This window comes from Cygnus olor, chromosome 20 (assembly GCF_009769625.2).
Source record: "Cygnus olor isolate bCygOlo1 chromosome 20, bCygOlo1.pri.v2, whole genome shotgun sequence".
In the NCBI taxonomy this organism is placed as follows: Eukaryota; Metazoa; Chordata; class Aves; order Anseriformes; family Anatidae; genus Cygnus; species Cygnus olor.
Window position 1 is genome coordinate 7,866,625 of NC_049188.1, and position 14,477 is coordinate 7,881,101.

Sequence of the window (14,477 nt, forward strand, 5' to 3'; positions counted from 1 at the left end):
TCACATGACTAACATCAGTGGTCCCTCTGTGGCACACAGCTAAGCACCTGTATAAATGCTTTACTGAACTTGGGCCTAGTAAGCTCTTTCTAATCCCCTTTAACTCTAAATCTTTATAAATTCATTCAGGTCAATGGAGAAAAAGTGGTGTAAGCTAGTATTATGTTCTAAGCAAGAGATTATCTTACGTAGGACATTTTTATAAGCCAGACTTGAAACACAGGAAATATGCATACAAACCAAGACTAGATTTTTTTTTAAACTTTGTTCTGTTTATTTTGATTTAAACTTTACCATAGCTGAAGGCAAACTACCAAAATACCACCCCTGGGGTAGTTTATGGAACAGAGGTAGTTTGAAAACTGAAAGTCACAAATGAATGGGACAGGCAGCATAGAAAGATTTACTTAAGAAACAAAAAACAGGTAACGTCACCACCCAGGAAAGCCCAAGCTACGTTTCCGTGGCAGTGCTCCAAGTTCAGCTGCTGGAAGGGTATGTCAGGGTTTTGACATGTCTCTTATGGTCTTATGTTCCTTCACTGCCTTCTCCCATTCCTTGCCATTGATATCCTCCGTAACAATGCTGTGCACGGTGCCTTCATCCAGACAATGGGGAGCTATTCCTGAAGAAAGAGAGAGTACATAGAAACCTGCTTTTCGTAGCTAAAGAGCGGGAGATGCCTGCATGGCTGCACTCTGTGGATGGGGCATCTCAGGGACTGACAGTTAATGCTGTCAGTCTAGCTGTTGCTAAAAGGCTGAGAGAAATGTCATGGACTGAAGCCCACAAATCATAGGTGAGACTTTCATATGGAGCAGCTGCAGGTTCAGGCTGCAGTTCTAGATGTTTATCAATTGAGGAAAAAACTCTGAAGGCCCATGCCTGCTCACTGCTGTCATGTTAGCAGCCAGTGGAGTCTTCATCCAAGCTTTGCTTGGAGGTTAACTTTGGTTACTGCAGTTTGCCAGGTTTACTGTTTCTACCTACCATAACCATCGGGATTAGAGCGAGGAGTATAAAAGCTCTGTACACCACAGGTCTTGCAGAATGTGTGCTGGGCACGATGTGTGTTGAAGGTGTACGTTGTCAAATTATCAGCACCCTAAGCAGAAATGAAAAGCAATATAGGTTTTCTACATAAATAGATTAATTACTTTCTATGGGTTTGTAGCTAAAAATGTAAAACTAAAAATACCACCTTCTTCCTGACTTTACTTGAGATACAGAATTTTGCATTCATGCTCCATTCCTGAACCCCTGTGCTTTGTGTATACACATGGCCATCCTGGTCAAGGCTCAGAACTCCAAGAGCTTTAATGTCAGCTAAGTAAATAAGATGCACTAACACACTAACGGCAAACAGCATAAAATCCATATATTTTTCCCCAGTCAGCCAAAGGCAAATTTAGGACAAGAAAACTGGCTGCCACTTGCATCTTTGAGGATAATACTGGATTAGATGGATTAGATAGTTTCTTTCTGCTAGTGTTCATGGCCATGTTCTTACTGCAAACTTACTCTACCTTCAGCAACTTGAAACGCGAAGCTGGGACAATGAAGTGTCTGTTCTGTTTCTTTGTGCAAATGCTGCAGCTGTAAAAGAAAGAGAAGACCTTTCTAGAAGCAGCAGACAAGTTGTAGTGCAGCAATCAGATCTAGCTCAGACCTCTTGACAACTGAAATTCCACTGACAGCTAAAACGGCTCCTTGTTGGCATCAGAGGTAAGTGGCAAAAGTGGACTCAAGGTAGCAGTGTTTGGCTAAGCATGCCTATGGAACAGACTAACCCTACGCAGGTAAACCAATAGGGTATTTGCTCAGAGCAAACATTATATGCTATTTTTATTCGCATATGCAATTCTCAGTAGACATATCAAGGACAAACTGTAGCCCCGAGAAATCCATTTAATCTTTTATACCAGAGTTTGCCAACTTTGCCAACGTTAATTACCTTGCAAACATGGAAGTGAGATACAGAGCCTACTCGTGAGCTGGATGCAAACTAATTGCAGGCAAGGGGAGGAATCACTGCTGAAATCAGACACTGTTGTAGTTTGAAGCACATGTGGTCAGAAATGTAATGTTCACTTGAGAAGACCAAGTTAAAAAAAGGATTGATGTGCTTTGAGTACGCTGTACTTAGAGGAAACATAAAGCAGATGGCTGAGCACCTGTAGTCATCAGATCTTTCCCAACGCTTTCTGCATGAGCATGGATGTGAGACCTGAAGTCCAGCCCACAGATGCAGCATCTGAAATCTCCAGCACTGATCCCATATTGGATCAGGACATAATTAGGCATCCACTCTATGGAAACAGATCAGAGGATGTTCTGCAGTTGTTTTATGTTGTTTTCGCTGTAAAGCATTGATTGGAAAAGCGTATGAGCTTGTATTCATCTATGAGAATAGGGAACCAAAAAAACTCACTTGCAGTTAAAAACATGCAGATCTGCTGAAGCCCAGACTTCAAAGCGGATGGCTCCACAGTGACAGCCTCCTGTGTGTTTGACCAAACCTCTGTATTCACTGGAGAGATAAGCAACAGAGAGATTATGTAAGCATGCAATTTTTGATGGCCTACTAAATTATTCAATTCTGCTTTGAGCGCTTGCAGAACAACTGGAAATGTATCCACTCAAATGCATTTAAATAAAAAGCTCCAGAGTGAGGTAGAGAATGGTTTTTTGTCCTCTGCAGCAATTGCATTTCTGGTTTAATTAAAACGGCGATAAGAAAAGGAAAGAAGAACTACAGTTCAAGTAGAGTACGCTCTGCCTGCAATACAGAACATGTGCTACCCTGCCACAGTCCAGGTCAAAATGCTGACCTCAGCTGCAGCACAATCAGCAATGCATGGAAACGAGCGGTATTATCACAAGACAGCCCTCTTGGAACTGGGAAAGGAATTTTCCCCCAGTTTTTCCACAGCTGCTCCAGTACCACTCATACTCCTCCATTTAAAAGCTGGGATGAGCAGAGATCAGTCGGCTCCCATAGCGTTTCAAACACATTTTGTATTTTGATTGCAGAGGAACTTCATGGAATCAAGGAATCTCCGAGCTTGCGCTTCTCCCTCTCCCCTAGGGCGCCTCCATAGCAACTCGGCAGCACGAACGTGCCAGGTCAAACGCCAACTACAGAGGAAAACCCTTTTCTTTTCAAATTTTTCTTTCAAAGCCAGCCGCTGGTGGTAGCCTGGTGATGTTGTGCTGTGCTCCGCAACGGCAGCGCAGGGGTGGAGATTTGGGAGGTGAGCCTCGCACAGCCCCAAGGGCATTTGTGAAAGGAGGGCCCCGAGGCTCTGCAGACTTCACAGGACACCCGCTTTTTGCGTGAGGGGGATCCCCCTGCCCGGCAGCTCTCCGTGTTCCTACTCACTCACAAGGCGTCCAGCAGCAGCCGCGCCGCCTCCTCACAGCTCAGCCGGTGCCGCTCACGGAAGGCGGCCCAGCGCCCGCTCTGCGCCCCCAGATCGAAGGCGTCGGGCCCGGGGGGCACCTCCTTCTCCCCGGGCCCTGCCCGGGAGCCTCCCGCCTTCTTCCCTCGCCCCCCGCGGCTCCCGGCCCCGGGGGAGGCGGCGGCGGCGGCGCTGCCCCCCCGAGACCGCCGCGCCCGGCCCGCCGCGGCACGCCCCATGCGGCCCGCGGCCCGGCTGAGGCGCGGCCGCCAGGGGGCAGCCGAGGAAAGGCCCAGCTGAGGGGGCAGGGGCGGCGGGCGGACAAAAGTCCCTCACGCCGCCATAGGTCCGAGCCCCAGGGTGCTCCCTCTTGCCCCAATGAATATTGTGAGGTGAAGATTCAGAGCGGCAGGGTGTCGAGCTCAGTGTGCCTGCTGGCTCGTAGAACACCCTGTAATGGTAGGAACGCCAGTTATTCACAAGTGATAGCGTGAGGTTTTGTCTTTAATTATAAACATAATGTGCCTCACCTCATGTATTCAGGTGTTTTGCACATCTGAGGTGCTATTAAAACTATGTGGCTTCACATCTCTGCAATGCACCCACCATCATTTAAAAACAAGGCTGCTATTTAACAGTGCTCCAGTGTATCAGTATGCACCTTTGGAAGCAGGTTCGTTGAGTCCCTGTCCTTCCTTAAGGTTTGAAATCATTACAGCAGCCTCACAGAGAAACAGATTTTAACCTGAATCCCACTAGACAACTTTTCAGAAATAAAGTCACCAGAGTCTTTAAGTTAAAAAAGGAAATGTTCAAGATAGTACAGACCTTAAAACAAAACAAAGAAACAACAACAACCACCACTTCTGAAAGCACCTCTTTAGTGGTAAATAACCTAGAAAAGATTATTGCACACTTGTAGGAAAAAGCTGCTTCTCAGGTAAAATTGTTCAGTGCAGAGGAGAAGTATAAAACTTGTTGGCATTCAATTTGCATTTGGTAGGAAAAATAAAATCACTCTAAGGCTGAATGCCCAGTGCTGCACGAGTGGAAGTTTATTTTGTCTGAGTTATAATCAATAACTTGTATTTTCAACAGTTCTTTATGTCTTGCTCTTCTCAAGATGAGGAACAGGGAGAGATGTAAACAAGAGAGCTGCCAGTTTGGTATGGGGCAGAAGGCCCTGTCTTGTCCACGAAGACAGCAAAGCAACTGGACGATGATGAAGCAACCATCAGCACTCTCTGATCTGGAAAACAGCTTTAAAAACACGCGACTATAGTGTGTAGGCTGCCTCCTTAGATGGCACATACCAGGACTCGAATAACAATCCTGTGGCTCAGCACATCCCTTCTCTGATGATAGGAAAGGGTACTGAGTTACAATTTCCTGTTATTCCTCATGTGAACCTCTGTACTCACTATTCATCCTAATGGAACCATTTTAAATACACTGTACGTGACAAGCTCTCGTCCATGCCAGCATGTTCATCTGTAGCTCCTGATCTGAGCCACTCCCAGATCTCCTTTAGTCACGCTAGATTTCATGTTAATCACCTTATATTTTGGGAGGAAAAGTCACTGAGATGAAACTGGAGATCGTGAGCTGAAACTGACTCTGTGTAGTTTGCACCATGGCTTCATCTGCCTGCAGTGCGGGGCATGGCCCGCAGCAGTTGCAGGTTTCAGCGTACCATGCTCTGTCCTCTGAAAATAGGGCCTGCACTGAACTGAAAGGCAGAGCATATTTTAGGAGCTGATCAAATGGCCTCCTGTCTGCAGGATGAGCAAATACTAAAATTTGTCTGCTCTGAAAAAGCAGTTCCTGTGTGAAAACCAGAGTGAATGTGTAATGAGTCTGTGTAATATATGCAAATATGTCGCTCTCAGCTCACCTCCACAACTAGTTCACCCCATTTTAAATGTAGAAGGCATTTCGAGAAGGCAAATTCTGTTTCAAGAAAAAGAACTACAAGACAAAACTGGACGAGCAAAATGCAGTCTTGTTTCAGAAAGTTATAGACAAAATATTCTTTCTACTTCTTCATTTGTTTCATGTTTTATTACAAAGAACTCTTAAAGCTCAAAATTGGGTGTCACATAAATAAACAATACAAGAGCTTTTTAGTAGGTCTCTGGCTGATGATAAATTTCACTGGTATTCTGACTGCAAGTCCTAAATTACAGTCATTGCATGTTGTATTGTCAGTATACATGGGTGTTGGGCATTGCTCAAAGAGTTAACAGCTTTCACTAGGATATTGATTACTTCCAAACCTGATGCAAGGCTTGCCAAACTTTAGTAGAAATAAGTAGCTTGGTGAAGAATGTTTTGTTCTTAAGCTTCTGAGACAAAGTGGAAGAAGAAGAATTATTCAGAAGGAGGACGGGAAAGACAAGAGGAAGAAAAGTCTAGTCAATCACTTGTCTCTTTAGGTGTATTGTGATATTCAAAGTTCAACAGCTGACGTGTTTCAGTGTTAAAGTACATAGGTGCTTTTCTGTGCCATCCAGCTCTGCTTGTATAACAATGACTCAGCTATGAAGACCTGGCTTGCAGCCTGCACCGAGATTCTGTCTGTGAGGGCATTTTCACAGCAAAAGCAGCACTAAAAGCACCTACATGTTTGTGGGTTTAAGGTAAATTAGGAGCTGTGGATGCTTTTCATCTAACAAGCAGGGAACTAGAAGCAGTTTATAGCTAGCACCATATTTAAAAGAACTAAGGTAGTTAGTACCACATAGTTTGTACAGAGGAGAAAAATAGCCATGCTTGGATTTTAGTCTCAATATTATGAAAGGGGAAGCTTTCTGGCCATTCTCCTTACCATCGAGGGATCCAAGCTGGATCTGAAGACAAAGGGGCTGATGGAGGAAGGCTGTTCAGAATGGCCTTGACAATACTTGGTTTTGTTTACTGTTAGAGAGGCTTAATTGAAACATATTAATAATTATTAACAGCATTGTAGAATTATTCCTTCTATCTTTCTGTTTTGTCAGGATGCTTCTCTGCTATACTGCTGAAAATCCTCACCCCAGAAACCACATGCTCAAGCAGCTCAGACACAGCAGAGAGAATGGGAACAAAGAGAGCTCCTTCAACTGCAGTGCAGTTTGGATCGGATCCAAGAGACTCATAAGCAGGAGATAGACTGCAAAGACGCAGACACGTAATTTTTAGAATAGACCTAGTTATTGTTGCTTTCACTGGCATAACGTGCAGGCACAAACCTGTGATTTTAGGCTGATGATGTATTTATAAGATGCCCTTCAAAAGTCTCCTTACATCAGAAGCATGTGAATTGACACGTTTCCCTGGGTTATTTAGACCTACAGAGAAGGACGCGCCCAAACATGTTCATGGTGGCAGCACAGATCTGAAAGCAAAGCTGTATCCATGTGTCTTGCAGTCAAACTATGCTTTAAACAAAGAAACAAATTAGTATTGCCCATTTCCCCTGTTTTATTACAAATGTAGCTATTTGTTTTTCTTAAGTTTTCAGCTCCTGAAGTTGGTAGCTTGTTAAGGATTTTGTTTATTAAGGTATTTTTAGCATAAGGCTTAAAAAAAACAAAACTCGGAGAGTTGTCTTTTTTTGGTAATCTCAATATTACAGTCAATCTTACCGTACTTTGAATTTGTGACTCGTTATTTTTATAACCCTTGAGCTTGGCAGTACAAGGACAAGCAGTAACATGCCACAGCTCTATTTGCCTGAAGACTGGAACTTCAGCAGACTGGGCCTTATTGCAGTGTTACAGGTTTAGGGAGAAAATATTTATCTCCATAAGCATAAATAGGTAAGTATAATTATCCTGCGTCATACGCAGTGAAAGAGACCTGACATAGGTATGAGTAATATTATGAGGTAGAAAAATACATTGCTTTTCCTGGTGGCAAATAGCCCTATTTTTATCTGAACAAAGGAAAAGTACTGAACTTGCTACTCCTACTCAAATCCTCTGATTTGCTGGCTGTCCCAAGTTAAACCCTTGTAGCTAAAGATAAACAGATTGCTTCATTTGACATTGCTCACGTCGAAATGCTATGCTGTTGCTAGGGCATTAGTGTACATAAAAACAGACCTAGTAGTGTACATAAAAAACGGACATTGTGTTCTAGAATGTACAGATTCATTGGAAACATTTCTCTGACCCCCGGTTCTTCTCTTCTGAAAGCAGGTTATTTTATACTACTGCCCAGTGACCTACTTTTGAAACCACTCAGCAAGAAATATGTGTCCCCAAAGGCAGGCCCCATACCCTGGCAGAGGCTGGAACCACCTGTGCAGTCAGGCCAGTCACAAGATACGGATTTCTGCTTTTTCAGGTTTGCATTTATTTATATGCAGTCCACAGTCAGCCGCTTGCTGATTCTTACTCATCTAGAACTGAAGGAAGGGCAGTATATATGCTAAATACTTGTGCTTTGAATAACCACAACAGTAACAGTACACCATTTAAGAACAAACATGTCTCCTCTGTATCAAGCTTGGGTAGTAAAATATTTTCTGAAGAAATTCTGACGTAATGCTGAAATTCAGTAAAATTAAGTCATGAGAGTGTTACTATCAGCTTGGGAGATTGTTCTGTACACATAATGTGTGAAAACGAGGCAGAATCTGGCCTGCAATGTATAAAAACTGCATTATGACTTCAAAAAAAATGTACCTTTCAGCCTGATGATAAAATATTAAAGTACAATAACGAATCTGTGCAGATAGGAAATGTGTAACTGTCAGTGTACATGGATTTACCACAGAGAAAAAGCAAAGGAGCAGGAAAAAAGATGTTTAAGATCTCTGTATTGTCCCAGAAACAAAAGAGGTGGGGTTTGTACAGGCACGTAGATGTCTATCCCAGCTTAATAGTTAGGAGAATTAAACAAATCCAATCAGTGGAGGCTGAAAAATGCTAACGATGGCCTGCATAGAGTAGCTTGCCAGCAGGCTATGGAGATTAGTTTAATTCTGCTAGGCCTTGGAGTTGTGCAGACAAAGCCAAACTCTTTTGTTTATCTCTTGACAGAGGGATACCTGAGGAAAATAACGAGACTTTTTGCATGGAACTGACAAATACAATCCATTGTTGTTTCTAAACAGAGCCTACATTCAATGGCAGCGTTTTGCTGCCTGTGCTTGCCTTGGGTAATGTCATTTCCTTGAAGAATGACTTTCAGGAGCCGTTGTTAACAACATATTTAAAGAACTGCCTGTGGTAGAGCCATCTTGCTGGGATTTTATTCTTATCTATTGATTTGAATATTTAACCAGAAAACAAACAACTGCTTTCACAAGCTGTTTAGTCATAGGCTTGAGCCATACTTAGAAAAAACAGAGGAGGGAAGGGCTCCAGTATTTTCTGGAAATACACAGTGAAATCCTTAATGCAAGCCTGATGTGCACAAACACAGTTCAAGGCTTTAAGATTAGCATGTGGTTAATCTTCAGTTTAGCAGACGTGGCCTTTCACAATTGTAAATATTACTTTTAGTTCCTCTCAAGGCTCCAAGGTATTATTTGGCTGCTCTGGATCAAACATCTTCCACCTTGGCACTATGCAAACAAAAAGAACCTATTGGAAACACTGAGCAAAACTGGCAGCATAATGAAAACAAATGTAGTATTGCTCAAGTCTGCCATTTGCTCTAAGTTTATGTAGCTGAATAATATTCCAGAGGCTGGTTATTGCCACAGAACAGTCTCTGAATTTTCCAGTTACTGTTTTCCTCCCTTCCTGTCTCTACATTGTGAATAATTGTTAAGAAGATTTATTTTCTTTTTACTGTAAAACAGGAAGTGCTAGCAGACACAAGCCTTGCTAGAAGAAACCAAAGGTTTTTTTTTGTTTGTTTGTTTGAATGGAAATATAGCACATAGCTCTGTATTAAATCCTGCCTATTCACATGCATGCTCATGCTTCCTGAGTAGAGGATTTACCAGAAAGTTCATCTGGGTTCACCGAGGGAGCTAGCAGCAAATGAAACAACACAAAAACCTTTTTTGTTTTTGCATACTCCAGTTATGATATAAATTGAGTTATGAGCCAGTCTGAAAGGTCTAATGAGCTTTAATTAACGTGAAGCACATCGCCACATCAGTTTGCAGCAGGAAGTTATTCCATAACCTGTTCAAGGCTTCCTGTTCTGAAGGCAAGTAAACAGCCATTTCAATTTCAAACGTCAGCATTTCATCAGAGGGCTTGCTTTGCAGCCTCGTGTTAAAAAGCCATCAGCTGCCCAAAACTGGCTCAAAGGGCAGCTCAGGAAGTGGCCTCATGACAGGGCGCACACTCAGCCCATAGCATGTGACGCACTGGGAGACACAAACACTTGCCAAATTTCTAAGTGCCAGCATTTTCCAGCATTTCTAACACACTTCTGCTCTCCCTGGCTTTCCCTCACAGCCCCACGCAATGGGACTATGCCAGGCCCTGACAGAAACGCTTTGTGTCCTTCAGGGAAAGGGCCAGCGAGGTACTGCAGGGACTCTAGAGGCCAACAGAAGGCTGACACCAGAGGTAACCCGTCCCTTCCCGGGGTACCTTCCCCCTCTCCCTGCCAGGCCCTAGGCACTGATGGGGGAGGGGAGGCGAGGCGACCCCACAGAGGCAGACCCCACAAAGTCGGCCCCAAAAGGGACCCCAAGCCCACGAACCCTCTATGCGCATGCGCTCTCCCCCGCCCTTACCGAAATCTGCCCCGCCACAGGGGCCGCCCTAGCAACAGGGCTGACTTCACCGCGCACCAATCAGAACTCGGCAGCTCCCGAATCTTCCAGAGTTTTCCTTGCGAGCACCCCCACCCTCCATTCCGGTCAGCCAATCAGCACCCGCCTTTCTTCCTGCTGCACCAATCAATGCCGAGCTTTTCGTTACTGGCAGTGGCCGCTTCACCGCACCTCCAGATCCATCCGCGCTCCCAAAAATTTGGGGATTCTTGAGGAGCTGGGGCCTAAGGCGAAGAGCCCGGGACCCCCCTCGCTAATGTAAGGGGGACGGCCGAGGAACAACGGCGGGTGCTTCGATCAACAGGGGTCTTTTGCTTGGGACTATTTTGAGAGGCGGATGGACACGTCAACGTTCGGGGGCGGGGCCTGCCTGACAGGAACTGCATAAATACGGGCAGGGGCGCGTCACCGCGCAGATCACAGCTGGAGAGAAAAAGGAACTGAGTTCGGAGGGAGCGGCGCTCAGGGCCGGAGACGTGAGTCGGGCGGCAGGGGGGAATCGGGGGGGGAAAACCCTTGCGTTTGTGGGCAGAGAGGCAGAAAGCGGAGCCGGGGGGTTGTCGGGCGGTATTTCTGTATTCCTGGTTGGTGGCGGTGAGGTAGGGAGCGGCTCTAAATGCCTGATCGATGTTACAAACGGGTGGGGGGTGGCCGCGTAACCGCCCGGTGAGGAAGAGGGAGTAGTTGAGGGAAAATGGCGGAGCCTGCCGTCTGCGCCGGAAGCAGGCGCTGAGTCACGGCCGGAGCGGGCGGCGGCACCGCGCTGCTGTCACGGGTTGTTCGCCTGAAGCCCTGCGGCAGCTGCGCGGGAGGGCGCGGGGCGGTGCTGCGGCCCCTGCTGGGTTCCTCTGCCGCATTGCTGCGGCTGGGAGGGGAAGGGGCTGGCAGCTGGGGGCCATCCGCCCGGGGACCGCATCAGAGGTCTGTCCTGAGGAGATAGACGGTTAGAAAAGATCGTTACTTTAACAGCAACAGTTAGAGAAAGATTATAGAATTCGTATGGTCAATAATAAAATAGAAAAACTCTAAATACTATTTATGTAATGCAAAACGGCAGAAGTTGTTGTATTTAGAAATCACAGTTTTGAGACTGTATTTTACTGACTACTTAAGGTTGAAATTTCTGTATGTTTTGCAGTTCAACATGCAGATCTTTGTGAAGACCCTGACTGGCAAGACCATCACTCTTGAGGTTGAGCCCAGCGATACCATTGAGAATGTGAAGGCCAAGATCCAGGACAAGGAAGGCATTCCTCCTGACCAGCAGAGGCTGATCTTTGCTGGCAAGCAGCTGGAAGACGGGCGCACCCTGTCTGACTACAACATCCAGAAGGAATCCACCTTGCACCTTGTGCTGCGCCTGAGGGGTGGCATGCAGATCTTTGTGAAGACCCTGACTGGCAAGACCATCACTCTTGAGGTTGAGCCCAGCGATACCATTGAGAATGTGAAGGCCAAGATCCAGGACAAGGAAGGCATTCCTCCTGACCAGCAGAGGCTGATCTTCGCTGGCAAGCAGCTGGAAGACGGGCGCACCCTGTCTGACTACAACATCCAGAAGGAATCCACCTTGCACCTTGTGCTGCGCCTGAGGGGTGGCATGCAGATCTTTGTGAAGACCCTGACTGGCAAGACCATCACTCTTGAGGTTGAGCCCAGCGATACCATTGAGAATGTGAAGGCCAAGATCCAGGACAAGGAAGGCATTCCTCCTGACCAGCAGAGGCTGATCTTCGCTGGCAAGCAGCTGGAAGACGGGCGCACCCTGTCTGACTACAACATCCAGAAGGAGTCCACCCTACACCTTGTGCTGCGTCTGAGGGGTGGCATGCAGATCTTTGTGAAGACCCTAACTGGCAAGACCATCACCCTTGAGGTTGAGCCTAGTGACACCATTGAGAATGTGAAGGCCAAGATCCAGGACAAGGAAGGCATTCCTCCTGACCAGCAGAGGCTGATCTTCGCTGGCAAGCAGCTGGAAGACGGGCGCACCCTGTCTGACTACAACATCCAGAAGGAATCCACCCTACACCTTGTGCTGCGCCTGAGGGGTGGCATGCAGATCTTCGTGAAGACTTTGACTGGCAAGACCATCACTCTTGAGGTTGAGCCCAGCGATACCATTGAGAATGTGAAGGCCAAGATCCAGGACAAGGAAGGCATTCCTCCTGACCAGCAGAGGCTGATCTTCGCTGGCAAGCAGCTGGAAGATGGGCGCACCCTGTCTGACTACAACATCCAGAAGGAATCCACCTTGCACCTTGTGCTGCGCCTGAGGGGTGGCATGCAGATCTTTGTGAAGACCCTGACTGGCAAGACCATCACGCTTGAGGTTGAGCCTAGTGACACCATTGAGAATGTGAAGGCCAAAATCCAGGACAAGGAAGGCATTCCTCCTGACCAGCAGAGGCTGATCTTCGCTGGCAAGCAGCTGGAAGACGGGCGCACGCTGTCTGACTACAACATCCAGAAGGAATCCACCCTGCACCTTGTGCTGCGCCTGAGGGGTGGCTGTTAGTCGCTGTGCATCTTGCTTGATGAGATTGCTGATAGCACTTGTGTTTGCACTGTAGTCCTTCTAATGTCTTAAATTAAATGCAAAGTTAATGCAAGCTTAAGTAACTGCTGAACTGTGTGTTGTAATGCTAATAAAGTTTTCTGTTGCACATCACAATTTGTAGTCTTGTCTCAGTTTAAGCTAGTAAACCCAGTATATTTAAGTGACATGCTCATGTTGGCTTATTTCCATGGTGGTTTAAGCCTCTTTTCATGGATAATGACATCGTAGATGAAACATACATGGATTAAAGTCTTAATTTAAGCAGAAATACTTTATTAATTCTACCTAGAACTTGACACAATTTATTTCCAGGAAGGATACTGCATTCTGTTAAAGGCTCCAGAAAGCTGCTACCAAACCAAGCAAAGGTTGTAGGACTCAATTCCATAGGGTGGATTTACCATAGTTTGTAAACTGCAGTATCTTTAAATGGGTTAATTGTTCTGAGAAGTAAGTAATTATGTTGCCTGACACTGACATAAGGTGAATTCACACTTCATTAACCTTTGTGTAAGCTATGTAGGTGAACTTGCTAGCTAGGTGTTTTTTAATGGAGAGAAACTGTAGTGTGTCTGTTCCAGAAGTAACCTGTTCAAAGTGAGTTGTATAAAATGGAGGTGGGGTGTTACGCTGTTGACTCATCTGGTACACTTGGGGAAGGACTAACTGCAGCAAGCACTATTGTGTTGCATGCACTTTGGAGGCATGCGTATATACTGAGCTCTGAAAATGGTTTCCTTGAAAAGTGAAGCATTGGGTACAAGAGGGTTTCCTTGGGTTGCATTTTACAAAAGCATATTTAATGCTGAAAGCTAGGGAGTTAGCACAGAAATGCTTTTTGAATATGGGTTTGTCAAGGAATCTTCCGTCCAAATGGGTGTTGGGAGACTTAAGGTGACGTTGAGACTGGTTAGATTCAATGTATAATGGTGGGTCTTAAAAAATGCGTGTAGTTATTCATGTGCTCTTTTATGGAGCCTTCCCAAGGTTGTAAGGATTGTGGCTTTCAAGGTATTTACTGAATTTTGATAGCTGCTTAGCTGTTCAAATTGAGTTTTGGTATCTGTGTGTGCAGTGCTGTGCTGATGCGCTTTGTACCTTACTGGTACTTTGTGTTATGCACCATCTAGACTTTCTTGTCCACTTTAGTGCCCTAGCTTGTTCCACTTAAATTTCAATTTTCAGTTTAATGTTAATGAGCATCTACTGGAGATGCCTGGTGTAGTAATGCTCCCATATTAGCAATGTGTTCTTAATAAGGATGCAATCATAGGGAAAGAAAAAAGTTAAACTACCCATTGTAACTAAGTTAAGCATAGTATTGCTGGTTACAGTGGTGATAGTTTTTTAGCAACATTTGATTCCCTGACTGCTGTATGTAGCTGTGCTAGCAGAAACCTAAGTTCAAAGAACAATTGGTATTTCTATCGTTAGAGATGCTTTCCTTCAATTTACTGATTTCCTGCAATACCTTTTTCTTTAATATTTTTTTTATTTTTTTGCTTCTTAGACTTTAGACACTTCAGCATGTTTTAATAGCCCAGCTGTCCTTAGTGGACAAATTCCGTGAGCAATTTACAGTCCAGAGGAGATATGGCATTAAATAAATTTACATTACTTATCTCTTTCTGCTACTGATTTGCTCCATAGTAAAACCAGCTGCTTTATCTTTCATGGCTCATAATTAATAGATGTCCTTTCTCAATTCTTTTAATCATTAAACTATGCTGTATGGTAACAGATGCAGTTGCTAACTAATCAAATAATAGAGGCTGCAGGTTCAAGGGTA

General features: G+C 45.0%; 3 protein-coding genes across 4 annotated transcripts in view; 2 read left to right on the forward strand and 1 right to left on the reverse strand.

Moving 5' to 3' along the window:
* The window catches only part of PIGL (phosphatidylinositol glycan anchor biosynthesis class L), a 70,086-nt gene extending 63,058 nt beyond the window's left edge, over positions 1–7,028 (forward strand). The window contains exons 9-10 of the transcript XR_005814039.1: positions 1,597–1,725; positions 6,401–7,028. The gene's annotated coding sequence lies outside the window, so the exon portion shown is untranslated. The remainder of the gene's footprint in view (positions 1–1,596; positions 1,726–6,400) is intronic.
* Positions 251–3,661, reverse strand: CENPV (centromere protein V). The gene is made up of 5 exons (XM_040532838.1): positions 3,387–3,661; positions 2,432–2,530; positions 1,527–1,596; positions 991–1,105; positions 251–625 (listed from the first exon to the last, which is right to left on the reverse strand). Exons 1-5 carry the CDS (start codon positions 3,638–3,640, stop codon positions 501–503), a joined length of 663 nt encoding a protein of 220 aa, XP_040388772.1. The 5' UTR covers positions 3,641–3,661; the 3' UTR covers positions 251–500.
* A 2,782-nt stretch (positions 7,029–9,810) lies between the features above and the next one.
* On the forward strand, positions 9,811–12,799 carry UBC (ubiquitin C). Of its 2 annotated transcripts, XM_040532799.1 has the most exons (3): positions 9,811–9,919; positions 10,283–10,604; positions 11,267–12,799. In XM_040532799.1, exon 3 carries the CDS (start codon positions 11,273–11,275, stop codon positions 12,644–12,646), a length of 1,374 nt encoding a protein of 457 aa, XP_040388733.1. In that variant the 5' UTR covers positions 9,811–9,919; positions 10,283–10,604; positions 11,267–11,272; the 3' UTR covers positions 12,647–12,799. The 2 variants fall into 2 exon arrangements, with proteins under 2 accessions (XP_040388733.1, XP_040388734.1); XM_040532800.1 differs by lacking the exon at positions 9,811–9,919 and having other exon boundaries at positions 10,360–11,049.
* The last annotated feature ends 1,678 nt before the right edge of the window (positions 12,800–14,477 follow it).

Bases quoted from the DNA above. Each gene is read 5' to 3' on its own strand.
- CENPV (XM_040532838.1), bottom strand. From the start codon at position 3,640: ATGGGGCGTGCCGCGGCGGGCCGGGCGCGGCGGTCTCGGGGGGGCAGC. The intron at 2,531-3,386 runs GTGAGTGAGTAG...TTATCTCTCCAG, and splicing joins CGGCTGCTGCTGGACGCCTT to TGAATACAGAGGTTTGGTCA. The intron at 1,106-1,526 runs GTAGAGTAAGTT...ATTTCTGCTTAG, and splicing joins CGCGTTTCAAGTTGCTGAAG to GGTGCTGATAATTTGACAAC.
- UBC (XM_040532799.1), top strand. From the start codon at position 11,273: ATGCAGATCTTTGTGAAGACCCTGACTGGCAAGACCATCACTCTTGAG.